The sequence below is a fragment of the Dermacentor silvarum genome, chromosome 1 (assembly GCF_013339745.2).
Source record: "Dermacentor silvarum isolate Dsil-2018 chromosome 1, BIME_Dsil_1.4, whole genome shotgun sequence".
Classification (NCBI taxonomy): Eukaryota; Metazoa; Arthropoda; class Arachnida; order Ixodida; family Ixodidae; genus Dermacentor; species Dermacentor silvarum.
In genome coordinates this window covers 21,481,708-21,509,677 of record NC_051154.1, presented here as the reverse complement: position 1 = coordinate 21,509,677, position 27,970 = coordinate 21,481,708, and the positions used below count along the sequence as shown (strand labels likewise).

The window sequence follows — 27,970 nt, the reverse complement described above, 5'->3', positions numbered from 1 at the left end:
GTAATAATAGGTTCGGACTGAAGGAAAAACAGTCATGTGACCCTTTTTCGCCATTTTACGCCTGGTGCTTGACGTCCGAAAGGAGCACAGCACCAATTGCGGCGTGTTTGATACGTAACAATTTTCTCTAGTTGCTTCTAATGATCTAGCACCGTCTAACTCATCATGCCGACGTATTTTCAACGACCTGAAAATGCTCTTAAGCGAGCAAGAGGTAAGATCGCATGCGTCAATATGGGTCGTGCGACGGCTCGTTTTTGCGGCATATTTTGGACGCGCACATTTCACGGTACTCGCGACATTTTGTGATCGTAGTGTCGATCAGATGCATATGGCATCTTATTGCTATGTACGCTGGCATTTTGATCAAATGAGCAAAAGTCATTGCTTTTTTTCTTTTGTTCATTAGCCTGTTACCGGTTACGGTACCCGTTTAACGCCCGCTCGTAACCTTGCTTGGTTGATATGACGGTAGCCTCACGATGTCTATCTATATATGTATAAATCGTTTTCGTCTTCTAATTGCTATTGTGCGTGTGTCGCCAAATTTTTATTCTACTTAACGAATGTATTTTTTTTTCGGCAGCTAAGTTTAGTCATTGTTATTAAGCGTGATTTGCTTACGGGATGTTTGTCGAAACGAGCTGCGTGGCAAAAGTAGGTCACGCAGCTCGGTTCATGCGTTTCACACGGCGCCGTTTGCCTATACTTGTGTGTGTTCTTGAAGCTTGACTTATCTTTGCGATAGTACCTTGAAGATAGTAAACACGACTTAAAGGCTTAACATTATTTTGCAGAGTTTATTGATGTTGGAAAGAAACATCGCGCATTGGATGCTCTCTATGATGTTATCAAGAGCCGAAAGCATCGAACATGGCAAAAAGTGCACGAGCCAATCATGCAGCAGTATTTGGAGCTGTGTGTGGAGCTCAAGAAAAGTCACATCGCAAAAGAAGGCCTCTTCCAGTACAGAAACATATGCCAACAGGTAAGCAACCTCCATTGATTTGTTAACACTGTGTGTCATGCGCGCATGAGAACACATTTGGATGTTGCGAAATCAGTAGCATGCTTCTGAGCAGGTAATTTATGAACGTCCCTGAATGTAATGCATTTATTGTTAACATAGCTGTCATGCTCTCGAATCTGTCTTCAGACTTGCTTTTGTGGACATAACGCACATTGGTATAGCCTTATGTCACTTTTTCCTTGCGTTTTTCAAATTATAAGTGTTTCTAGGAAGTCATTATTTGGCCTTATGAACTGGAAGGTATAAAAAATAATGAATTGCGATGCATTATTTGATTAGTGCCACCATGTGAATTTCTGTGGTTATTGAAACTTCTTTCAGATTGTGGTTGGCCAGTTTCCAGGCATTTCGCTTGCTTATTATCACTCGGCATATGTTGCATGATGTGCATTTGATAAGGTAATTTTTGGCACAAGTACAGCACATATTTAGTGTGTGGTATTTATATTATGTAGGCGTGTTGCACTGTGGATTTAACTTAAAAAAAGCTCCTACACGTTCGAAGATAAAAACATTGCTCCTCATTCTGCTCATTTCCTACTGCTTCATGACCTGTCATCGCCCTATGAGAAGTTTGTATTGTAACTCCAAATTGGGCCATTTAGTACTTTGAACCCTTTTATTGGCCAGTCACATTGGAATAGGTAGAAAGCTATAAGGAAAAAGAAGGCAGAAAAGTATCAGATACCTTAGTTTCGCATACTGTACGTACCTGTATGCACTCCCCCACAGGGACACTATTTAAGCATAGGTACTGTATAGGCTCCCTTTAGGGAGCCAGAGTTGTGGCATTTTTTTTTTTTTTTTTTGCACCGCCTTCAATGATTCTAGTGCCGCTATTTGCTGAGTGCCATCACCTGATCAAAACTGGCTGCGAGCATTCTGCGGGAACCGGCAGATCAAGCACAATGGACATCGGCACTGTTATTATTTGGGGGACTGACGGGGTTGGCCTGGGAGTGTTGAGGCCATGTAGAGAGGGTCATGATCAAGGCCAAAAATTCTGACACCAATGGGTTGTCTCGCTCGAGCCTGAAGGGCTTGACGCTTCAGCTAGGGTCCAAGAGTTGCCGAGGCCCACAGCACATGGTAGTTTCCACTGTCAGGAGAGGTGAGACAGTGGTAACCATGGTGCAGGTCAGGAGTTGTCGAGAGTTTGCAGCACCATGATGGCGTTTATCAGTTGTCGTCGAGATCTACTGTAACCAGCACCTGTCTAGGTTACAGTCGCGGCTTTGGCTGCAGTAGGCCAGGAAAGTTGAGGCTTTGCTGCACCCTGTCTTCTTTGTGAGGATGGGGAGTCTGAGGCAGCAGGTTGGAGTTATCAGGAGCTGCTGAGATTATTCACAGCCAGGCCACACGGTGATCAGGACGGGTCGAGATCACGGGCAGTCAGGCTGATGGGTCAGGAGAAGTCTAGTCCCATGGTGATCTTGTTGAAAATTGCTGTTGGGCCAGGAGTGGTTGAGGCCCAAGGTGTCTAGTTGTCAATGGCCAGGAGATGCTCATGCCATTGTGCAACAAGTGGGTAGCAGAATTGGCCAGGGGTTGTTGACACCTGCCCACAAACTCTGTCCACTCCTGCCTCTCGATAGAAAAGGTGGTGGTAAAGGGGGCTTCATGGCTGCCAACCCAGTTGCCCCAAGATAGCTTGGCACGAAATTAAAACAAGAAAATGCAAAGCAATGCAATGCAAAGCTCCAAGCATTTAGTGTGCGAGGAGACTTGGGCGAGCTGGTGACCCAGAGGACAATATGGGTCCTCCTGTAGAAGGATGGCAGTGTAGCATTTGTATGTAACACCTCTCGTGGATTGAGTGTTCACAATGAAACATGTCCCAGCAAGTGTGCCAAGGCTGAGGACTACAGAGAGCATTGAACCTGAACGAGGGTGCACCTTTCTTAGTGAATCACAGTCTGCCTCGCATGGAACATGCCAAGAAACCCATTCGCCTCTACCGGTAGGACCCCAGGAAGGGCAGTCAGTGTGCTTTCCCAATGGCCAAGACGTGTTGAGGCCACAAAAGGGATGTGAAAGTCGAGTCGGGAGAAGACGAGACTTAGAGGACACAGCCTCCTCCGAAGACAGCTGGGCCCCACCCAAGGGAAAGGGTCACAGACGTTGCCACCATGCGCAGGTGTATGTGCTCGTCACACGCTGCTTTTTCAGTATTCATTAGAATATAAATCTCATAAGCATGTAGTCCTGGCTTGTAATCATGAGGTGAACAATCCACTTATATTCGCAGTGTAATAAAGAATAAAAACAAGGCGGGAAAAAAAAGCGCTGCTGGCAGAGCCGCACGAGCGTGGCTCCTACACGCATGGGGAGTGGCTCTCCCATATAACCTTCGTGCAACTCTGGCTCCCTAAAGGGAGCCTACTTATACCCCTGTCACACAAGCACACGCGAACTCCGTTGAGCATGAAACTCCCTAATGGAACTTTACGACATTGGAGTTGCTGCCGTGCTACACGGCACAGCGCGAGCTTTCAACGGGCGCCTCATGGGACAGAAACAGCGCTGCTGCTCATACTTCCACGTGCAACTGTTCACATATTGGGCGTGAGGCCCACTGGAGATGCGGGCGCTGCGATCATTTTGACGTGCAGAGTTGGATCACGTGATCCCTCCTTGCTCCGACGAAAGGAAGTGGACGGTTGGAACACTTTTAACTGCGATTTCCTAGTGTTTTTCCTTTGGAACAGCATTTTTTCACTCATTTCATGTGCGCAGACACCTAGAGACTACACATGCTGGCAAAGTGCGCTCAAAGTTATCGGCGGCATGGTACTTCATTGTTCCGCACGGCAGTCCACTACGTATGCGAAGGAAGAGGGCATGAGCTTTCACTTTTATCCCAAAGATAAGCAACTGCGTGAAGTATGGCTGATGATAAAGCTTAGACTGGGGTAAGGAGCCGAGCACATATGCACATGTCTGCAGCAAGCATTTCTGTGTAGAAGACTTATAGTGTGCTGACTCAGAGCACAAATCTTCGGGGAGTAGCAGACGACGTTGGACGATCGCTCACGTACATTGTTCAGCGAGTGATGTGCAAAACTTGGAGCACATGGCAGCCGGTGCATTTTATGCCGCTGGTGATCGATTGGCTGAATGCAGTCATAATGCATCACAAAGAATCTCGCTCTCATGCGTACAGATATGCATCAGCTCGGTGTCCCCAGCGCCCACCGGTGGCGCAGGAAGTGCCGGCAACCACACGCTCCTATATCGCGTTTCAATCGCTGGGTGCTGTTCGTTGTCCGCAAACTGCCAGCATACCGTTTCGATCGCGAGCAAGCCCGATCGGTGCCAAATTTCTCGACCGTGATTGGCTCCTTTGTGCAAGCAGCGGAAGGGAGTCAATGATAGAAAAATTTGATTCTGATCTGCCTTTATCGCTATTGAAAATGCACCGTGTGACAACCGTATAAGGTTTGCTCAAGAAGAAGCAACAGATAAATATTAAAATTGTGCCGCAGACAAACGTGTGCTCGTCGTCACACTGACTAAAATGTAAAGTGTTATCAAGCTGCAATGTGGCAGAGGGAACCCCTGTCAGAAAAATACCAAAGCTAAACTCTGAATGATGTGCGCACGTGCAAATGTCTCTCGTGTGTATACGCTTCAAATCGTGAGAAAGGTCAGAGCGGAATGCACTTCAAAGCATGTCGGGTTGCTTCGCACAAAACGGAGAAACCACTTGTGTCGTGCTCCATGTGGGTGTGGGTGCTAAACATGAATATAAATTGGCGGACACTATTTGTGTCAACCACGGCCCGTTCGTAGATGCAAACCTACAATTAATGAAATTACACAGTGGACAAGTTGCACGCCTTTCTTGCAGCAAAAATATATTTCTTTACTGCGAGTACACGCTATAACCCATTCGATGCTCAGTTTGAATTCGACACAATGGTTTCTTAGATTTTACATAAGCAGCGGACTCTGCCTCTGCGGTTTCCATGTCTGTGGCCATAGCAGATGATGCCGGCAATCGGGGCGGTGTCTAAGGCTTTAAGGAAGGTAATTTTTTTCGGAGCAGTTTTTACAGTGAGTGATGAAGCCGCAGCAGTATTTTACTGATTTCTTTAGGGGAAAATACAATAAAAAAAAATTTTTAAGACGACGCAAAAGCGGCTGCGGCTGAGCAGGAGAGGGCTGGTGGAGCAATCCAACTTTGCATGTCACACGGATGACTCCGCATGGCAGCGCTACAGTATGTCCTCGCCGCCAATACAGTCGCTGTTAAAGTAATCTGAAGGAAGTTTATTTTTTAACACACTATGTAATCTAATAAAATCATGAGAAAGTTTGCTGTATGTTCCCGCAAGACTTGCTTTCGTGCGTGGACGTGTGGGTCACGTTGTTTGACCAGTGTGCTTAGAGTTGCGATTCTGTGCTGTGTAATCACGCGTGTGTTCGCGGTGAGGCGCCGGGATCGCTCATTGCAGTGTGTCACCCGGAGAGTTTATTGGTACGGCACGTGCTCTTCGCGCGCGGATAAACAAACGACATGGTGGAAGGAAATATCCCCATGCGGCATAACGAAGCATTGGTGTAGCAGGTACATTATGCTAAAATTTTTAAGTGAGCCAGTTACGATTTTATTAGCGTGGTTTTCTTCTCAGCTGTAGCTGAAAGTACTCTATCCAGCCATAATGGTCATTTCCGAATTCCCTTCGCCAAAATCTCCATTTAACTTCCTTGGCGCGAGGGAGACGGTGTGAAACTGAGCGCAGCTTTATTGGCGTAAAGACGACAGAGCTAAACGGAGTTTGCGGGTGCCCTTGTGACGGGTATTAGTAACTCTAGTTCAGTATAAACCTGGTGGTGGCGGCTAGTTTGTACTTGCCTCAGCTTAGTTATGCTGATACCTGAAAATAAGTCATCTTTGTCGTTTTGTTTTTTGTGAGCAGTCAATAATTAGGAAACTGCCGACTCGCCCATTGGGCGTCTCACCAACAATGTCCTTTGTTTTTGCTTTTTGTGAAAGGTTGGGAGCCAGCAGTACCTAATTCTAGATGCTAGTATAGGCAGTTACTATTGAAAACGGTGAAGGATGATATTTGTTGCCTGCAAAAGTTTTTCAATCTGTTTCATTTTTCTGTATTTTGTAATTGACTTGTAAAACTACTTAACTGTGGAGCAAAAGTGACATCTGGAGTAGTATTATAGCCTTCCTATTATTTTCATGCCTTGTATAGTTGCTGAGTTGCATCAGAGATCGGTGTTTGTAAACACCGAAAAGCATGCAATAAAAATGCATACCTTGTGTTTTTTGTTAAATAGGTGAACATAAAATCATTAGAAGATGTGGTACGTGGTTACCTGGACTTGGCTGAAGAGAAAACTGAGGCTGCTCGCGAAGAATCCCAGCAAGCAGTAGTTGACATTGATGACCTCGACAATGTGCAGACTCCAGAAAGGTGAACGATAAGATTACTCTTGCTTATTAGCATAATTTCTGCTGGCTACAAATCTTATGAAAAAGTGGTTGACTGCTATTTGCCTGAACAGTTCCGAATCTGTATTTATTGTAGAGCTGTTGACTGTAGTTGTAATGATGGAAGTTTTTTGGGAACTATTCAGCTGTTAGAGTGAAGTAATGGCACGCTATGTATAGTGGAAAATCTTTAATGTGCAGGGAAACTGTTTAGGGAAGATAATTATTACACATTGCAAGTTAATCCGGAATGTCTGTATGATGGCATCAGATTTTTCTACTCTATTGCTAATTCAAATGACTGTCTTTTCAGTCTGTTGTTGAGTGCTGTCAGCAGTGAGGACACCCAGGATCGCACTGATCGTGTTGTCCTCACACCATGGGTAAAGTTTCTGTGGGAGTCCTATCGACAGTGCTTGGAGCTTCTTCGTAACAACTCCCGTGTGGAATGCCTCTACCATGACATTGCACGCCAAGCATTCAAGTTCTGCCTCAAGTACAACCGCAAGACTGAATTCCGCAAACTTTGTGATCATGTGAGTGCTTGGTCTTACTGAAATTTTGTTAGCCTTATGGGATAAAACGTGCTACTGGCCTGTTTTACTGTTCTGTGAGCATAATCTGTTTTGGTGTTTTGCAAATGTGCAGCTGATTTTTATTTAACTAGTACCTGCATTCTTTAGCACATCTTCCATGTTGACACAGCATCTTTCAGAAGCCATATTTTGCAGTGATCCTTTTTCTAAGAACCCTATGAAGCCAAGAAAAGCAGAGGAAAAAGTAACCAATTTTTGTTATGCAGAATTTCTAGGAACGAGTGTTAGAAGCTTACATTGCATTTGCTCATTCTCAAGCCCTCCGGAGCAGTTCTTATGGTTCAGAATAAAAGAAAGAAAATTGCACCCTAATCTAATGTGCACCCTATTTTATCACATAAAGAGGTAGTGTGCCTCTGATTTTTACAATGATCAATAAAACTTGCAGAAATGTCAATGCATTCATAATTGTAAATTTAATCACACTTGGAAAAGTGCTGAAAAAAACTTTTTCTTTTATCAGATAACTGTTGACCCTGAATTTATGCTATGGAGCCTCAATTTCCTGATAGCGAAACAAATAATTGCATTAGCTTTTAATGTGACCTGTTCAAAATGCACGCCAAATGCAGCATAGCTTCGGGTGTGAAAGACTAGACTCGTCACGTCTTCAAAACCATTTGTGGCGGTCTCGTGGTACCAGGTACTGAGGACACAAACACAAACTGGCCTAGCTGCCAGAAGCTGAGCCAGCTTTTTGGCAGCACGGCCATAACAAGAAAACCAGCTAAACTGCATCTACTTCAACTTGTACATCATGTCAGTGTTGTCGGCATAGCATGGCAAATTGGTATATCAGCAGCAGTGTCTACTGACGACTCAGCCAGTCATTAGAGAGTGAATTGGGGACCTAAGTGGCTTGACCCAAGAGAATTGCAGGCTGCAAGTACACATGCACGGAACCCAAGACCCAAAAATCTAAAACTAGCGTGGGCCCCCAAGCCATCTTAGGTCACCCTCGCGGTGACGAGAAATCGCGAGATAGCCAGGAGAGCCGCACGAGCCGCAGCCATCCAAAGCCGTTATCTTTCGGGCAGTAAGCATGACTGCTCTGAGATACGTACGCGCGCCCGCACTACACAGCAGAAGTTGACATCTGTATATTGCGTGAAGTGCTCGCACCGAACACTTTTCGGGACATTTTACACAGGTAAAGTCGCCATTTTGAAGTGAATCACTAAAAAACACCATTTAAGAGCACTTGGCTGGAATTGGCTTTGTTTGACTTAATATAGTTTACTTAATTCGTAGTAATAACAAAACGATTACGTTTATGACATTTTTGTTCGCTCTTTTTGCTCAAAAATGCATTCTATTCATTTTCACTTGCAAAAAAAGCTTTTCTTCTTTGTTGCTTTCAAGCACCTTTTTATTTTCCCCACTGCGGCGTCACGACCGCTCGACCCAACGCTGTCTGCGTTTGACCCAATTCTCAAACTCTGTTGCTCCTCTAACCCCAAGAGCAACTTTCTTGGGGTTAGGTTTTAAAACTGTTTAGTGTCAGCATCATGCTAACATCAATGTCATGCTTGCATGGATAGTCAATGTGGTCACACTTGACAGCTGCTGGGAAATCTTGGCGGAAATTCTGAATTGTGATAATTGTTTTGTGCCAAGCAGCTCATTGTAGGTAAAGGGTCTATGCAATGCTAATGTCCCGGTGTGCTGTGGTTATTGACATCATACAATGTATATCTACATAATGGTTATTGGCGTTAACACCCGTGTACTTAGATTTAGGATTAATTTTTAATTCTACTAAATCGTCAAAGAATTTTATTCCGTTTTCACTTTGGTTCCTATGAGTAGCTCCTTTTTTTAAAGCTTATAGTAAATATATCAAATGTTACTTATCAAGCTTTAGGTTAGAATCAATTACTGCATTAAAGAACCCCAGCTGCTCCAGATTCCTGGAGTCCCCCACTGCGGCGTGCCTCACAGATCGTGGTTTTGGCACGTAAAACCCCATAATTTAATTTTTGTTATTCGCGGTGGGCTTTGAGCTCCTAATTCAACTCGCCAATTTAGGATGAATTAGAGGCCGCAGAGCACTAAAAATGATGTACAGTGGAATCTCGATGATACGATCACGGCTAATACGAATTTTTCCGTAGTCCCGGCCGAGCCCCATTACTTTGCAACGTGCTAGAGTAGGGTTGTTACGAATCGATTTTCGACTCGCGTTGGTTGATACGAATAAACGCCGCCCCACCGACGGCCGCGAAAGAGAACGGCGCGCAGTCACGCGCTTTCTCCCTTTCTCTTTTGGTTCCGAGGCACGGACGCAACGCCGGACAACGCAGAGGCCGCAACTGGCCACGAAGAGTTTGAAGCGGTGGCGCTTTTGTTGCTTTTGTGCTTTTCCTCTTTTTCGGCGGCCGCCCATCGGACGCAGTGGCTGCTGTGCTTCGGGCGACGTTCTTTGCGTTTGCGCCAATTTGCCTAGTCGCAGCGAGCTATGTCGACCGAGATACAATCTCGGCTGATTCGCGCGGCGGTACGCCGAGGCGCTGGGAGCCTCCGTTGGCGCGTCTTCCGTCGACTGCGTTATCGGTGCTGATGACACAGGGCGATTGTCGGTTTCGCTGCTGGAGTCACACGGTGCAAGATAGCGCGGCACGTAATCCACGGTGCAAGGTAGCGCGGCACGTTCAGTCGGGTGCTCCTCTGCTTCTCCCGCTAATCGACGTATTTTTCTTGCCGTACGAGGCTTGCGCTTTCGTATTCCAAAGGCGTGCTTCGTCCAAAATTTCTTCTCGAACGAGCGACGATCCATCACTAACCTGGGAGCTCTCAGTAATCCGAATTCTGCGTGTCAAGTGAAGAGGCCGGCGTGGTTTACGAAGCAGACAACTGCGGTTACCATCTTGCCCCTGCCACAGCAGCAACCAATGGAGAGACGCCTTTCAGCACGGCAGCCAATCGGAGGCCCGCTTTCATCGGAGGGCCCGTGTGACTACCTATCGCAGACCCGCGCTTCTTTTGAGTTTTCAAACGATACCAAGATGGCGGCGCTCGGTGGCGAGAAATACGAGATATGTCTCCGTGAATTGCGGTGATCTGGCACGATTTAAAGCTGTTTTCTCGCCCTGCGCACTGACGAATAAATCTTTTTTAGCCACTTTTAGTGCGTTTTCAGCCAAACCATTTTGATACAGCGTAGATTAGGCGTTGCAGATACCGAAATGCGTGGTTTTCAAAAATCAATTTTTCTCGTGGTTTTCGCGATCTGATCCCCTCAATAATTTGGTTAGTTTTAATTGTGTTTCGATGATACGAATTTCGGCTAATACGAATATTTTTCATGACCCCGTGAGATTCGTATCATCGAGATTCCACTGTATTAGTTTTAAGACTGCTATACTTTATGTTGCAATGTCAACTCCAATGTGATGGTCAACCATTACATGGCATCATTAAAGAATGAGTTTTCAAAAGCATCACGTTGGACAGTTTTGTATTGGAAACATACTCTGCCATGTAATTATAGTTGCTTTCATTTTGCCTCTTGTCCATTTGCAGCTTCGTGCTCATCTGGGCCAGATACACCGGCATCAAAGCCAGCAGACTTCAGTGAACCTCAATAACCCTGAGAGTCAGGCCATGCATTTGGAGACACGTCTTGTCCAGCTGGATAGCGCCATTCAAATGGAGCTCTGGCAGGTAAGTTAACTAACTTTCATACATCAAGCTGTCGCTCCATGATTGTAAATAATTGGCTCCTTAACCCCACTGCTAGTGGCCAATAATTCTTCTCATTGTCGTATCCTTTCATTCATCACAATGGTAAGCTGGTTTGTCACACTTAAAAAAACGGTAAAACTCTTGGCACGATAGTTGCCCTTCAATCCATTAAGAATTTCCACCACTGTTTGTCATCCCTTTGAAACTCATGAGACAAGCTATTGGTGAAGGCATGTGCAAGAAGAGAGTTCAAGCAGAGTGCAGGAGTCCAGGTTTCTGTCAACCCCTTACTGCATGTTTTTTTACTTTCTTGTGAAAAAAAAAAATATATTGAAGCCTTCATTTAGGCCAGGTGCACCTAAACATACCTCATTTTTCTAGTGGAATGCACAGTTGCGATTTTATGAGGAAAAGTAGGCTGTATCATATTCGATTCGGGGCCTACAGTCGGCACTGAGCGCGTGCTCGTAGGGTTACACATAGGAATGGACTCTAATGTTCTGTAAGTGGAAAGCCACTTCCGAACCTAACAGCGTCTGTGTTGTGTTGCCAGTCACTAATAAAAAGGCCAGAAGGGAATGGCCAAGAATGAATGGATCATGAGGTGCCAGAGCGCTGAACGGCATGCAAGAAGGGACAAGTAGACAACAAGCAATTATGACTACCTCAAACAGAAAAGGAGACCACAAAGCCAGTTCTGTAACCGAAACTTGCAACAAGTCTGCCTGGTTGACTCGTTGCTGAGGTGCGACAATCAGTGGCCTTAAAATGGCATATTGTAACGAGCATGTGACCAGCATGACGTGGCCCATATCCATACAACCTGGTTTGCTTCTACGCTGCATCTATTTTCTACTTTATCCTAAAGTAAAATGCGCAACAAACATTTTAACGCATGTGGGGTGCACCAGATACTTGCTGGGCCAGGTAACGCAGGCTTTTAAGGTAGCGTTACAATTACTACAGTGCAGTCCACGTAGAGTATAGACCACTTATAACGTAACCGCTTATAGTGCAGGACCGGATATAGTGCGGTCATTTCAGACTCCCTTAATTTTCCCATAGCACTCCATGTCTGCACGTATCGCTTTAGTGCAGTTGCAGGAAACGAAATACCGGTTACAATGCGGCTGCCTGGGAGTACGGAAGTCAGCGGAGACAGCGAACCCTCCCCTCAAACGGGCGCCCCAAGGAGTGCTCGAGGAAAAGAGACGAAGTAGAGGAGAAGGGCACGTGGTGCGAACGAACAGCCAGTGAGGCTGAAACCGGAATCTTGAGTGCGAGTTGTGAAATATCACGGCGCGCATAGCAAGCGAGGGTCACGAAACTGCCGGCCAACGCTCGCTTCACGATAACGGCAGTAAACGAAACTTCAGGGAGCGGGCGGCGCCGGCACGGCGAAGAGCTCACGCGGAGACCGTGGAATGTGAGGGAGGAGGGCGGGAGGAAAGCGGATTTCACCTCGGCAACTCCGCCGCTTCAGTGGCTCCCCTCTCCCTCCCTCGTAGCTCCCTCACTTTCGATTGTCACCGTGTGCGCCCGCTGCCGTGGCGCCGCCGCTCCAGCCGGCGTGGGCAGTTTCGTTGGCCGGCCTGGAACAGCGCTGCTGCTTCCCTCTGCACCATAGTCGCAGCCTGCAAGGTCAACACGTGACTAGAATGTAGTGGTAGCATAAAGGAGAAAGAAGGGTTCACTGCCATTTTCTACGCGTGGCTACGGTAGCGTGGCTGAGACGTCGGCACGTACACACATGTTCCGGCGCAACGCAGAATCAGTGACCTTGCCATTTCAGAGAGAGTGAAATTTCCGCCACTTTTTTTTTTTTTTTTGTTAGCGCGCGACATTGAGGGGTCTCTCCTAAGTGCCAGAGCAATGCCGGTCGGAGGCGCCGCCGCGTTATTGGCTCGAATTAACGAGATTCGACTGTCGAATACGCGTGGCGGCTCGGTGCACATGTTTTGCATATGTGCGGGCATTGAAAATTGTTGCTTTGTGTATAGTGCGGATATTCGCGACTCCGGCGATAAGCGGTCTGCACTGTATAACGATGAGTAGACCTAAGAGTATCAACTTATGGCCTTAGGGCTATGAGAAAAAAACCCATATATAACGATATATTATTCACCGCATATCGGATATAATGATCGAAATCTTGCTTCTGGGCAGCGTTTTTCATGCAGAATAATCGCGAAATTTGCGTTCCTAAGTTGCCTGTTCCTAACACGGGGCGAAAGTTTGCCTACGCGAGTTCCTATTTGCCGCCATTACCACGCAGTGCATCCCGCCTGCATGCCGATTGCGAACGAAAGCCACGGAGAGCATCGCAAGTTGGCGCAGCGTGCACAAGATGGCGCCAGCTGCTTCGAGTCTGCGGCGGTCGCGCGAGCGTTGAGAGGGGGGAAGAAAGTGATACGCAAGCGGCGCCTGCACGGCCTACGCTGCCTTTACAATCTCCCGTTCTCAGCGAGTGCGGAAATTCGCCACGGGAGGTGTGCCGACAAAGCGGCAAGCCATGTCTCTCGAGACGAAGCTGCAAATTTAGCAAGACTCGAAGTACGAGCTCGCGTAATCGATGATATCGACGATTATGAAAACCTGGAGCGCCACGATCATGCAGGCTAGAAGCAATGGCCATGCCAATTAACGGAAAAAGCGGGCTTTGTGCGCCAGGCCGAAACCCTCATGGGGGAAACTAACACGGTGGAAGCCGCTGACATTACCGAACTCTGGCAGCACATCGTTACTGACGATGAAATCGGAGGTGCTTCTATAGAGGAGTTTCTAAGTGCAGGCAGTGCTGCCTTGTTCTGCGTAGAGATCTCTGCCGGGGCGATCGTTGTCCCGACAGAGGCGACGACAGCAGCGGCAGTGACGAGATTGACAATGGCCCGTCATTGACACCGACCCCGATGTTCAACCAAAGTGCAATGTCGTCGATCGAGTCCCTCATTGATTTCATGCACGCTAAATTATAGCCGCCAGTGTTCGCGCAGCACAGCTGGACGCAATGCGCACGGCGGTTGTGAATCCGAAACTTCTGCAAAAGCAAGCGCAGATTTCTATTTCAGCGCGCCTAATGATTGAGATGCTATTTAGTGGTATAAATCAATTTTGACCGCAAGTGGAAAATTTGGTTTTGGGAATAAAAAATATATTCTTTTTTTTTTTTTTTTTTCCGGCAGTCCAGTTATAGCGATGATCGGTTATAACAATCGGATTTTTCGTACTTCTTGATATCGTTATAAGTGAACTGCACTGTATGTCGAAATCTATTCCGTGGTGCAAGTGACTTGCAGCATTCAGTGCAAAAGAGAAAAAAAAGAACCTTTGTTGTACAATTGAAGTTTTGGAGAAACAAATTTGGAAATTCCCACTTTTCATGATCTTGGGAGACAGACTGAGACGTGCGAAGTTTTCAGATAAGCTTCGGAAAGGCGTTTCGAATTAGTTAATCATGACGAACTATTTTCACAATCCCCATCGAGTTCAACATATCCGGGTTTGACAGTATACCGTCGCCGACCAATTTTTCAGACTCAGAAAATTCGGACTTTATAGATATTCCGGACTTCATCAATGGACCGGTCGCCAGGGTTCCCATAGAGCTAACGCATTTTCGCGACCGATTTTTTGGACGAATTTAGGCTCCTATGTTCGATTTTCCGGACTAAATAGCTCGTTCCATGCCACGCTACTTGTCTTGAAGGCCGCCATGTTGGATTTTCCGCTGGCTTGCCCAGGCTTGGCTTCCAGTGGCTCGCTGTATAGCCTCCAAGATTTGGAGACTCACGAGAGCGCTCATCATCCTCCCGTCACAAAGGCCACACCTGCTCTTCTTTAGCCGACAAAACGCTCTAGGTAATGGCACTATCGTCATAATCATTTTGCGAAATCCGTTTTATTACCATTATTTTTTTTTTTTTTTTTAAAGTTCGGTTGCTATTTTGCACGTCGTGTGTGCGCCTCGGAGACGTGTGCGGCTTCGCATTTGTGTGATCGGCGCCACCTCCTGTGACTTCACGAAAGCAAAGTGGTGCGAAGCGTAGCCTCTGCGATGAGGTCCGGCAGCGCGCCGTCGCTGAGCCATTACAGAGTTGGCAAGATTACATTTCTTCGTTGGGCTACACGTCAAATGGGAAGGAATTAATGAAATCAACTTTATTCAATCAAGGTCCTGCCGAATGGGAAGGCCGGAACGAATGACGCGCTGCCGAAGCTGATCGCGGAGGCCAAGTGCCAAGTAACAGGGCTCGTTTCTTCGATCTCAATGGCGATCTCCGCAAGCGGAAATTGTCTTCGCTGTGCCGCTCTTGTCGACTGTATGCGGAAACGTCACTCTTGCTCAAATCCAAGCAAATCTGATCACCTCCAAGCGTAGTATAAAGCGGGGCATTATTAAATATTCTTTTGTGCCACTCTAAGCCTAATAAATTTTCTTTTTTAGGGTAAACGAGTTTTTTGGACTGTTCGATTTTTTTGGTCCCCGCGAAGTCCGGAAAATCGGTCGGCGACTGTATTGGAAGATATTGTGCAACTAATTAAACCACAGTGCATTTCTGATATCTTCTGCCTAGTTCCTAGTGATGATGCAATGAAGAGCATAATTGAAAGGAATCTTGCTATAACACTATGACCTAATGGTTGCCAGATGTGTATGGCATCCTTTTTGCAATTACAAATAGGCCAGTGTGTTTAGATGGTGTGTGCACAGGTGTTCTGGTACTTCATTGGCTTTGATGTGGATTTAGCAGTTTGCCACATTTATCCAATACACGTTTTTCTTTCCTCATTTATGCATTTTTGCAGGAGGCATACAAGGCAACGGAGGACATTCATGGCCTGATGACTCTCTCCAAAAAGTCGCCAAAGCCACAGCTGATGGCTAACTACTACCAGAAGCTGGCACTGGTTTTCTGGAAAGCGGGCAACCATTTGTTTCATGCATCTGCCTTGTTCCGCTACTTCCACCTGGCCAAGGACCTGAAGAAAAATATTACACAGGAAGAAATTCAGCGCATGGCCTCACGTGTTGTGCTAGCCACTCTAGCTGTGCCAATGCCTCCCAACCGGCCTGAAATCGACCGGCTTGTTGAGACTGAAGAGAATGTTGGCGAGAAGAACCAGCGTCTTCTGGCCACCCTGCTGGGCCTCAACAACCCACCAACACGAGCCAGCCTAGTGAAGGAGTTGGTAGGTCATGCTTTTGTTACTGCGCTTAAATTACTTTCTGGGAGGGTAATATCATCCCTGTAAATTCATCAGGCAGGAATTAAAGAATTGAAGTACACTGTAAGAAATAATTTAAAATAGCAGGCTCATTAGCATACAAAGGGAGAGGGAAGACAGCATCGTCATTCACAATAATTTTAGAGGGCTGAGGAACACTGAAGGCACACTGGCTCTGTCTAGGTTGTTGGATTACTCATCTGCACGCCTCACAATCTTTGTTTCATTCCAAGCAATGGTTTAGTTGTAGAGATTTTTTTAAAGCGGGGGAAATTGCTAGAGAGTGTGTGTCTGTAGAAGAAAAGGAGGGGTAAGAACAGTGACAACAGATTTAAGTAATGTAGTGGCAATGGCAGCATGAGGGTCATGATTTTTAAAATTTTTTTAATTGCCTTTAGCAAATGTGCCTACGTAGTTGCATCTGAGGGCATGTTGTACCAGGCACTACTTACCTGAGCAGAGAGACTGCCAAGTAATATAACGCCAAAAAATTGATCTGTCCCCCCAAAAAAGGGGGGGGAAAAGGAAAGGGTATGTTTAAAACAACAATAAGTTTGCCGAAGAATTGTTTCGGTTAAAGCACTCTTAAAAACAGCTACTGACGAGTGCTGTTCTATTATTGTGATAAGATCCTTATTCTCGTTCAAATGTTTAAGTATTTGATATTTTAGACTTGGCTCACCGTAGTTGGTTTGCAATTTTGGTAATCTGTATTTTATTGTTCTAAGATCAAAATGCCGATTCATTACCATGAACGAAAATTCACAATTTTGACTTTTTTTTTTTTTTTGTATGCATGTAGGGTCGCAAGCTTGCGTTTGTAAAGCTGGTCTGCCCTCAATATCTCATCGTCTTGTGCGCGCGCCGCATCATATTCATGATTAACACACAAAACAGATATTTATTCACAATAATCTTAAATTTTGAGTACTCCAGAGTTCCACAGCACTGTTTATGGTTCCTTAGTTCAGCGGATTTGTCGTTGTGTTGCTAAACAAGAAGTCGCGGGTGCGATTCCCGGCCACGAAGCCGCATTTTGATGTGGGCGTTCTTGCTACCTAGATTTAGGTGCATGCTAAAGAACCACAGGTGGTCAATGCTAATCCGAAGTCCCACACTATGGTGTGCTTCATAATCATATCGTGGTTTTGGCACGTAAAACCCGAGAATTTAAGTAACATCACTTCTTACTAAAACTAGAGGAAGGTACATCCTGGGTTTTACATCCTTCTCTTTGTAGTCCCTGGGTAGAAAATCACGGCTACACACAACCGAGTAACGTGATGTCATATTAGGCGTCCAGTCTTTCCTAGCGATGGCTTTCAACCAAGCTGCTCTCGCTTCATTGTCGCTAGGAATCTCGTGAAACGAAATGCTAGGTAACTTATGTTTACAATCCGAATTGCACTTTGGAGCACAACAGTAGGCCATGGCATCACGAGAACAAATAAAAATCTCCAGTTGCAGGAGTGCAACACACGTTTTGACGTACAAGCATGTGGCAAATTCCACGCACACTACCCCAGGGCTGGTGGCACCACCTCGTGGGGAACGGCGTCAATCGGCTAGCGAGAGCGGACGGTGGCTTAGCCGCCTTGGGGGAGGCACAGAAATTATATAGGGCTATGGTTGGCAGGTATGGTTGTGGGAACTGAGCCAGGTAAGAAATTTGCGGGCTATCCACTCATGACATCATCAGAGCCAGTGCCTGCTTTGGACTGGTTTAAGTGTATCAATAAACAAAGATAACATTGCATTCTGAATAACCACACACTCAGCCTGGTGAGTTTTGATTACTTTTTCTGAATAGGAATGGCCCAAACATGTGAAAATAGTTCGAAATTGTGATATCATACTAATGTACCAGTGCTGCAACGAGTCTTAAAAACTGCTTCACCAGACTATGAAAAGAAGTTTGCAATATTGTTGGTTATTGTTACATTATTGCATTCTTTCCTTTTTAAGGGCTAGGGTCAACATTGCCAAATTACTCTGGCAACAGGTGCTGGATGCAGTGTTGTAAAGGCCTATATCCCCTTCTGTTATGTTTATATAATAGGAAAATGTTGCTGATATGTAAGCGAGGCTCCTGTGAATATGTTAGCCAAATATTTTTGCACTGTATACAGCAGGGAATTTGCAATCTCCTGTCAAAAACGGTGAAGAATCGCGCTCTCCTTCGCAAGGTCGTCAGCAGCTACGTTGCAAGCAGCCAACCAACTGATATTGGTGGATTTGATAACTGCTAAGACATTCTCGTTACTAATAATATAATTGTTAATTTGGGTTAAATGAAAAAATACATGTCTGCGATCTCAAAAAGACTAAAAAGCTACATCCGCCTGCTCCAATTGGTTTCTGTGACGTAACTCCAGGTGCCCGAGCTACCATCTCGCGCTGAGAGAGCGCCGCGCACACCTGAACCAGAAGTAGCATCATAAAAAAAAAACACTAACGAAAATGCCCAACTTTTGGGCAGGGCCTTGCTCTCTTCCCTTCCTGTGTAGGTTACAGTGCACTAGTCCATACCAAAGGAGAAAGAAGCTGCGCATTGGTGCGATAACTACCTCTACTCCTCTTATACGGAATCTAAAATTTTTAACAGCGGCACTGTTTAAAGCCAACCGTTAGTCCGTGGGCCGATCCTGGCGGTAGTGCAGAAAGGGTCCTAGTGCAGTGGCACATACCCCTGTGAACTAGCAAAGCTGAGCCTGGCTAGGTCTAGCTAAGCATGGTTGGGACTACTTAAGCTTAGTCAGTCATCAATATGCAATGAATAACTAATCGGTAATTGACAAATAATAAATTCCGGGAAATGCTGGGGATGACTTGGTAGTGCTTAGCCTAGCCCAAATATGTGGCCACTACCTTGCGATAGCCAATCAATAGCTAATCGATCAATAAATTCCGGAAAAGGCTGGGGATGACTTGGTAGTGCTAAGCCTAGCCCAAAAGCCAGGACTGGCTAGGTGCCCATCAGCTCTGCTGTCTCTAGCATTTGTACCTCAAGTGCAAGCTGCGCAGTTTTTTTTTTTTTTTTTTTGATGTGTGTGTGTGTGTGTGTGTGTGTGTGTGTGTGTGTGTGTGTGTGTGTGTGTGTGTGTGTGTGTGTGTGTGTGTGGCAGGCAGGCAGGCAGGAGATTCATGAGGCAACATCCTTTAATAGAGGCCTTTCTATGATTATTTAGAAAAGTGTTTTAGCGCTCCTTTCAGGCATGGATAAGCGTGTGCCCATAACCTGCTCATGGGCCTTGAGATTTTGATCCAGCCGCTTTACTGGATCAACTTGACATGGGTATTGAAGCTGCCCCTGTAGTAGGCGCAATTACTTTGCCCTTCTGTCGATATACTCTCAAATTGAGGCCTTTGCAGTGCTTGTGACACTGCTGTAAAACAATGTTGCTGTTGAATACACTGCATTTAGGTACAGTCAACGACCAATTTTTCGGACATGCCCGATAATTTGGACGCCTTCGCGACAGTCAGTGTATAAGAACGTCTGAAATTTCAGACACAAAAAAACCTTCGCCGTTTGATTTTCGTGATTTCTTGCCATCACAGCAGGTCCAAAACAGCATTAATCGAAGCCACCTTAAACTAGCGCTCTGTCACGCAGCTCCGCTGGCGGTCGTAGCCATTACCGTGGCAATGCTAGGCCTAGCTACTTTGACGTTCGCTACAAAGTTTCTAGCTGTTCAGTGCCGTATTTTTCATTGAAACATTTCTCTGCTGTTAGCAATGACTCCGCCTTTGTAATCCTTACCAATTGCTTGAAAGCACAGTGCGTTGCATAATGTCGGTTTCCGAAAGTCCGCTTCGCCTCAATACAGCAGTTTTATGTGGTGAAGCATACCAAGAAGGAGAAAGGGCTAATGTCACCTGTCACAGTACAAGCACCTATACGCCTAATAAGTGTGCTGGCAGGCCTTTAGAGCTTTTGCGGACATGCCTGTGGCGATTTGAGCCCTTAAAGGCAGTGAATGGCATGCATTTTTTTTTTTTTTTTTTCGGGTGTTTGCGCGGGAATCCCAAAAAATTGGACGTTGACTTTACTTCAAATTACAGGTGCTTTTTTTACCTGCACCAAATTTTGAAAAAGTGTGTGGCAGATAGCACAATTCAACCCTTGAGCTGAATTACACGATGAGGTGTCTACAAAAAATCTAAATGAATAACTGAATAATTAACAATTACACGAATTAACTTTTTAATGAGTTACTTCATGGCACATATTTATATCTACGAATTGTAGCCAGTGAGTTCGCAAGGCAATGCGAATTCTCCAAGCCACCAGTTTCGAGATATTTTCAAATTGTCTGACGAAATGCATTGATGTTTTAGTTACTTTTGTGCTTCATATGCATAAAACAGCATTTTCATTAAAAAGTGGAACAGCAAATTTGTATCGCAAGTTCAATGGCACATATCTTGAAACATGTGCCATCCTCATAATTCGTACCAAGTCAATATGCCTTGCACTCGCTAGGTTCAATTCGTATATTGAAGTATGTGCCGTAAATTAAGAAGTTAATGTAATTGTGTTACTTATTCAGTTATGGAATTTTATTTCTCGCGCCTCATTGAGTAATTTATTTAGCTCAAGGGTTAGAATTGTGCTTTCTGCCACAGGCAATTTTTAAGGGGATACCCAGATCTTTGGAGCTGGGTCTCCCCTTGCTTTGCTTGTTTGGGTCCCTGTATCATCCTGAATTGATTTATCCTTTGCCATAATCACCATAAACACGTGAAATATTTTTTGTTTTCTCAATACAGCATTTCTGGCAGTGACATCTTAATCAAAAATGTAAACAAAGAAAGATTGCAGTAGGCAAAGAGTAATAGTTTGTCCTGGGTTCTTCTTATATCACTGCATACTCTGATCAAGATCATTTCTATGTGTCAATTCACTATGCTTAGTGACTAGCTAACCTCCAAGCAAGTTACGAACTTTCTAAATTTCGTGGAAGTTATTTACTCTACAAGAAAACAATGTACATCTTAAATTAGCTCATGAATATTCATAAACTCTGTAAGCTTCATTAAAATCTACCCAGAAATTTAGTCTCAGATGCAGGGTCCCTTAAAAACTTGGTGCACCTAAATAAATTAAAAAAAAAGTGTGGGAGTGAATAAAATTATTCACTTCCACACAGGGGCAAAAAAACAACAGTAGTACTGTGAAAAAGAGTATTTATTTGCTAATAATAAAAAAGAGCATTCTTTGTCTTGTCTGAAGCAGTTGATTTTCCAGTGCTTCAGTACTGTGGTTCATTGCAGTCAGCTGGACCTTCCACAAAACAAATCTTGTATTTTTAACATTGGAAGGCCATCAGCCCAGGGGTCGGGCTTAATTCAGTGCTTCTAGCAGAAATGAGGGTGTGCTTTCTCCTTCCTGTAAAAAGAGAAGACAAATCACTACATACAGCTTGCCCGTCATCTGTAGATACGAGCAGCATATTAACAAAAGCAATACACAGTCTAGAAGTGCTAAAGATGAGTCATACTCGGAAACATTTACTATACATCAAGAACCTTGTCACAAAAGCAAGTCATGTGTGCCTATGTTCCTAGGAATAATAAAGTGGCATCACATAGTGCCTAAGGTTTACTTATGCACACATCCAACTTTCTTTTCTGCTTGTGTAAATGGGGTGCCTGGAGGTATCACAGTGTGGCATCTGAGGAATGTATTTTCCTTCACTTAGATATGATTTTATGTTAACAGGTGCGCCTTGGTGTGGTGAACCTGGCACCTCCCCAACTTCAGGATCTGTACCGCTGGCTTGAAGTGGACTTTCAGCCTCTTAAGTTGTGTGGGCGTGTCATGCAGTGCTTTGACTTCATCAACAAGTGGGAAGAGTGCTCTGAACTGCGCATGTATGTGTCAGCTCTGCAAGATATCACTGTCATGCGACTGCTGAAAGAGGTGGGTGTGGTTGTAGGTACATGCAACCACGTGTTTAAGTGAAAGTATCTGTGTTGCAAGTTTCTGTCTTTTACTGCAGGTGTCGCAGGTTTATCAAACCATAGAAATCAAGCGCTTGCTTGAGCTGGCCCCTTTTGCCAGTGCCTTTTACTTGGAGAACATGGTGGTGGATGCCGTGCGAAGAAATGACTTGCAAGTCCGCATTGACCATAAACGTCGATGCCTGCACTTTGGCTCCGAGCTTAGTGTCTCTCAGCAGGAGGAAGTGGTTGAAGGGCCACATTTGCAGGGGATGCCAAGTGAACAGATTCGCTGTCAGCTTGTAAAGCTGTATTCTGTCCTGCAACGATCAGTTCATCTGATCAGGCCAGAAGAAATTAAGGTGTGTGTGATTTGCTTCAACTAGTAGGTTTTAATTTTCCTTTTTCTTTCGACTTCTGCATTGTATGCAACCCCCCCCCCCCTCTTCCCTTCTAGGACTCTACAAAAGAACTAAAGATGCACATCATAGATGCATACCGCCTGGTTTGCAAGAAAGAGCACAAGAAGATTCTGGAACGTCAGCAAATTATTGAGGCTCGCAAGGAGATGCTGGAAAACCTCACCTTCCAGCGAGTGGGTGACCACTTTTTTACTAAAGCTATACGATTTAGAGTGCCAGTAAATGTCTAATAAGCTGGTAATGTTACTTTTTTTTTTTTTGTACACACTAGTATGTTCACTGCCGGCAATTGGTTGGTTTTTTCAGGAGGAAGAAGAGCGCAAACAAATGGAGGAGCGACAGCAGAAAATGCGTGAGGCAGAAGAAGAGCGCATAGTGCGTGAAGCAGAGGAGCGTGCCAAACAGCGTAGCCAGCGGGAACAGGATGAGATGAAGAAAAAAGTGGTGCTAGAGAAGATTGAGCTGCTGCGCAAGACTGATATCGGGGCACGCATATTCGAGGGATTGGAGGAAGAGGAGCTTGAGCGGCTTGACCCTGAGGAAATTTTAAATCGGCAGGTGGAGCAGCTGGACCGTGAACGCAAGGAAATGCAAACCAAGTTGAAGAAGCAGGAGCGAAAGGTGGACTACATGGAGCGTGCCAAACGTATAGAAGAGATCCCTCTGTTGCAAGAGGCTTATGAGCGCTTCAAGCTTGAAGACCAGAAGTTCTGGCAGCAGAAAGAGGAGGAACGGATTCGGTTGCAAGTTCAAGAGCGCGAAGTTGCACTCCAGCACAAGACGAGGCTGTTGCGTATGCGCGATGACAAGGAGGAGTTCCTGAGCAAGCTGACGCAGGACCGCTACTCCGTCTACAAGGAGAAGCGCCAGCAGTTCGAGCAGCGGCTTGAAGAGGAGCGCCGCAAGAGGCTGGCGGCTCGCAAAGCCGAGCGCAAGGAAGAGAGACGCGAAAAATTTCTGCGCGAGCGCGAGGAAGCACGTCGTCGAGCCGCCCTGGAGGAGCAGAAGCGCATAGAGGCTGAACGATTGAGTAAGCTACGCGAGATGGAAGCCATTAAGCTGGCACGTGAACGAGAGATTGAGGAGAAGCAGAGGAGGATGGAAGAGGAGGAGCGCCAACGTCAGGAAGCTGAGAAGATACGGCAGCTGCCTGCCCGCACCGAGGAGATGAGCAGCTGGCGCAAGCGGTGGGATTTTTGTCTTACATTGTTGTTATGAGATGAAAACATAATCATTTGGTTAGTCTGTCTGATCCAAGTACTCGTGCTACCCGAGTACGCATCTAGTACGTACCAAAGTGCTAAGAGTTCTTGATAATTTTATGTAGCAGTACCATTACTTTTTTTTCCCTCCTGTAGAGACGAGGAGCCAGAGCGCAAGAACGACTCGTGGAGAAGTAAGTAACCAGCAGAGTTTAAGGGTGGGCAGTGAAAACTTGCAAATATATATGTATATGCTCATTTTCCCAGGCCGTACTCGTGACAACCGTGAGAGTGAAAAGGAATCCTTCGGAAGGAGAGATCGTGATCGTGACAATGAGAAGGATCGCGATAATGAAGACAACTGGCGCCGAAAGAGAGAACTCGACGACGGTGAGGGTTACAAAAAGATTTTCAATGGCCAACAATTAAGTGCAGCAGTTTATTCGCAGTTTGATTTTGGTGCATGGGTTGTTTGCAGAGCCTCCCCGACCAAGAGCACCAGAGTCGAGCTGGCGCAAGGCTGAACCGGATGCTGAGAGAGGCAGTTCCTGGCGTCCAAGTGGAACTTCATGGCGTCCTGGAGACAATCGGATGCGTGATAGCGACCGCCGTCCCAGAGACTTTGAAGATCGTGGTCGCCGAGACTATGGAGATGACCGTCGCCCTCCGCCACCTCGGGACTTTGATAGAGAGGACCGTGATCGTCGTCCTACCCGGGATTTTGATAGAGAAGATCATGGTCGCCCAGAGTTTCGTAGGGACTTTGGGCGTGCCCGAGAGTTTGGGGATGATCGCCCTGCCAGGTCTGGGGAGAGTGACAACTGGCGTTCTGGGCTCAAGGAATCAAGAGGAGGTGGTGGTGGTGGTGGGCCTGGCTGGCAGTCTGATGATAAACGTCCATCACCACGAAAAGGTGAGGCAGCACAGGGAGGTATCAGAAAATCTTAGCACTGTTTCTCAAATTGCTGCCTCAAACCTTTATTTCAATGCAGGGATAGCACTGAAAAAAAAATGACCTGGACAGGATTTAGGTTTTTAAGCCTTTGCAAGCCATGGTCAGGCTCGATGCAGATGTGTGCATGATTAATTAGTTCTATGTGTGTGGGCACACACTAAAAAGTACTTGTGCATTGATAGAACCACACAGGGTGTATTTGTCTGTGCAATTTAAGCAAATTTGCCAGAAAAAGAAAACATTTTTGGAAGTAGCATCCACCAACTCAAGTTGGTTGCCAACAATTAGGTAGCCACCAACCTCCACAACATGCAGTCACCTGGTACTTAAAGGTGGTAGGTGAACTAGAGCCACAATGTTCTACACAAATTGTGCTCGGCAATAAAATCTCACTTTCATGAAGTGTTGCCCACTTGCATGCATTTTCCTGTATTTCTTGCCCACCAATAAAATAATTATTCCCCAATCTTATGAAATTCATCAGCCTCAGTCATTTTATGTAGATTTACCTACCAATGAAGGTAGGTGTACTAGAACAATGGGCTAAAACTGCCCATTTTATGCTAACTGGCAAAATATCAATATTGACAATTTTACCAGATACTGGGTTTTGAAAAGCACAAGCATGGCTGTAAGTTCTGAAACCACCTTTTTACAGTAAGAATCTTTTTTGCATCAACACAGATTAGCATCAAGGTAGGTGGGTGTTTATAAAATGGGAGACTTGTTCTGCACATTCTTGCACTAATTGGCAAAATATCAATATTGCTGATCTTGCCAGACAGGCTTATGAAAATCTGCAGCTAACCATTGCACCACATGCATGGGCTTAAATTTTTAAATAAAAACGATTTACAGTAAACTTCATCTTTTTCACCTCTGCACAGATGATCGCATTACTGGCTCCTGGAGAGACAAAGAAGACGGGCCAAACAAGCCCCGTGACGATGCCGATGAGGGTGGCTGGAAGACAGTCCACTAAATCGTCTTACCGTCACACTTCGGCCAATAATGTTTAAAGTTGACCATATAGACGCTGGCAATTATGCTTTGCTGCTAAAAGGGTGGGAAAGTGCAACATTGCCAATGGTATATTTGACTTCTGTTGTCCACTCCGTGTGCACTTCAAGAACCACTGCAAGAAGACATTATTGTCATTTTCTTTTTTTTTTCACCATTTATTCTAAATGATTAAATTGGTGCAGAAACAAATACGTTGTAATGAGTGTCGCTGTTTACAGTTTCTTGTAGCCCAATCATTTCGGCTTTATTTAACAAGAGAGGGTGGGGGGAGGAGGCATGGACATAAGTATTCCAAGCGCAACACTTAGGTAAACATTTCTGCTTGTTCCACAAACCACTGTGAAAACCTTTCACTGCTGAAAAACAATGTTGGTGATCCTTAACATGATGCCACCTTTTAAAACTAAATCCTTGCATGTAAGAACCTCTAACCAACTTCAATAAAAATCTGGATTCAGTCCAAGACTCTGGGCTGCAGATATATCTTATATCTACTGTACAAAAGAACAGGTCAACAATAACAAACAACCACTATGTACACGAAACTGCATGGGGAGCAGTCAACGTGGAATGCTACTCGTTAGCACGCATGCGCCGTTTTTTTGCCACTGGCTCTTCAGCAGGCAAGCTTATTTTCTTCTTCCTTTCGTCCCCCTGAAAAGTAGAAGTGTGCGCACTGATCGAACTGACCACCCAGGTCTTCTGCCATGTGGTCTAGCTAAGCCAACAATATGTTCTTTTAACAAAAATATAGACAAAAAGCTGCTCTAATGCAAAATTTGACATTCATGCACTTCACACGTTTTAAAGGGAAGTTCCAATGCACTGACAACAGCATTCTACTTGTATCTGTTTCATGCTACCTAGCAGAAGGTGCAACACATGCAACAATGTAAATGGCATACTATATACATGCCAGGCGCAAGGCAGCTGTCTGGATTATTTGGACCTTCCCTCTAAAGTGGTCAACAAATTGTAACAATCATCACAGCCAAGCCACTTCTCACAAGAAAGCAAGCACATAGCACAAAATCTGCACAGAAAATTTACACAAGGACTTGTGTAACAGACGGCAAACAATACAAGGTTGTGTGCCATCTGTTGACAGTCGCACAAGAGTTCCACAATGTGCTTTAGCAAAAAGCCAACTTGTCATGCTTCTACAGTCTACCACATCTGCAAGCTAAAAATGCACATTTTCCAAGAACATACAGGATGTCACATGCTTTCTAAATGTACAACACAAACTTGTAAAAAAGACACAAGACCTTCATGCTCAATAATAGCTACAAAAATCTTCCTAATAGTTATAAAGACTAAACAATGCAGGAATCATGCTCCATTCATGCAACACCCACTTGTTCACAACCAATAAAAGGCAGAGGTACAGAATCAACACTGACCCCCATTAGTATGGCAGCAGTTGCATCACTGAGGCAATTATTTTCACTAGATTTGAATACTGTGCCACAAAGCCGCCACCTCAACAAAAATATGCTGGCCAAAGGACAGGTAGCTAGCTCTGCATGATGCCTTTAGACCAGAGTTAACCCTGGGCCATTTAATCGGATTTGTGTTGTGTATCCACCCGTCCCCAAGTTATAAAACTTGGTACAGAAAAAAAACTTGTCACCCTCACAGGTTTGGAGGACTAAAGACAACATAGGAGGCACAAATGAACACCTTTGGTCATGCATGCAATGGACATTAAGTTTACAGTAATATCAGATCAAGTGGCCTAGGTGTACAAGAAAAAATCATTCAAAGGCACTGTGATATCATAGGCCTGTCTACATCAAGAAAAAGTATGACAAGAAAGTTGAATGCCTTGTGAAAAAACAAATAAGCAAAAGTAATGCATGCAGGATGGTGACCCAATTGCCTATTCAGATTAGTGGGATCACCAATATAGCAGCCAAAAAGGAATTTGCAGCAATCTTGTAACATCGCTTACATCCTCTTTGCGGATACCATTTTATTTACAGTGGAATCAGAAAATAGACCACATGCAGTATATATCCAAGAAAACGCATACTTATTTTTACTCAACAGTACAATGGGCTGCTGTACAAAGTTGCATAAAAGCTGGAGAATTTGTCTGCTTGCACACACAGAGATTTTGTTGAAATAAATTAAGCTTTGTTTTCATATGCCAGTATGACACACGTACCACTTCATTACAGCCAAAATAAAAGCTTTCAATACCAGAGGACTTGTACCACTAAATGTTTGTCACCCTGCAGCAGGCACGTTATTTATGCCCCAGTTAGTCAAAGCAAGATGTAGCAGGTCAGGCCACTGAGTCATTCTGCGTGTGTGCGTCTGCACAAAGACATTAAACAATTGTAAATTTGCCAAATTTCATGATACCATGCTTTTCATTGACGATTGCAAAGTAAATATGTCCAACAATGCACCAGACCAGTGTGGAATGTAT

General features: G+C 45.0%; 2 protein-coding genes across 10 annotated transcripts in view; one reads left to right on the top strand and one right to left on the bottom strand.

Annotated features, from left to right (window-relative positions):
* The first annotated feature begins 45 nt into the window (after nucleotides 1–45).
* On the top strand, nucleotides 46–25,722 carry LOC119457878 (eukaryotic translation initiation factor 3 subunit A). 2 transcript variants are annotated; one of them, XM_037719641.2, is made up of 14 exons: nucleotides 46–214; nucleotides 798–988; nucleotides 6,326–6,462; nucleotides 6,793–7,015; nucleotides 10,598–10,738; nucleotides 15,566–15,949; nucleotides 21,711–21,911; nucleotides 21,991–22,293; nucleotides 22,389–22,526; nucleotides 22,660–23,540; nucleotides 23,712–23,749; nucleotides 23,823–23,945; nucleotides 24,034–24,468; nucleotides 25,398–25,722. In XM_037719641.2, the coding sequence occupies exons 1-14, from the start codon at nucleotides 166–168 to the stop codon at nucleotides 25,490–25,492; spliced, it is 3,339 nt and encodes a 1,112-aa protein (XP_037575569.1). In that variant the 5' UTR covers nucleotides 46–165; the 3' UTR covers nucleotides 25,493–25,722. The 2 variants fall into 2 exon arrangements, with proteins under 2 accessions (XP_037575569.1, XP_049521295.1); XM_049665338.1 differs by having other exon boundaries at nucleotides 23,823–23,951.
* Nucleotides 21,166–27,970, bottom strand: part of LOC119457885 (bromodomain-containing protein 8) — a 108,798-nt gene continuing 101,993 nt past the window's right edge. For 4 of the 8 annotated variants that reach the window (XM_049665350.1, XM_037719687.2, XM_049665376.1 and 1 more), the window contains one exon: nucleotides 21,166–21,377. In XM_049665350.1, the coding sequence (XP_049521307.1) occupies nucleotides 21,333–21,377 (45 nt within the window). In that variant the 3' untranslated portion in view covers nucleotides 21,166–21,332. Of the gene's footprint in view, nucleotides 21,378–25,667; nucleotides 26,188–27,970 lie in introns of those variants that run through there. The other 4 variants (XM_049665356.1, XM_049665345.1, XM_037719666.2 and 1 more) reach the window with 1 other exon arrangement.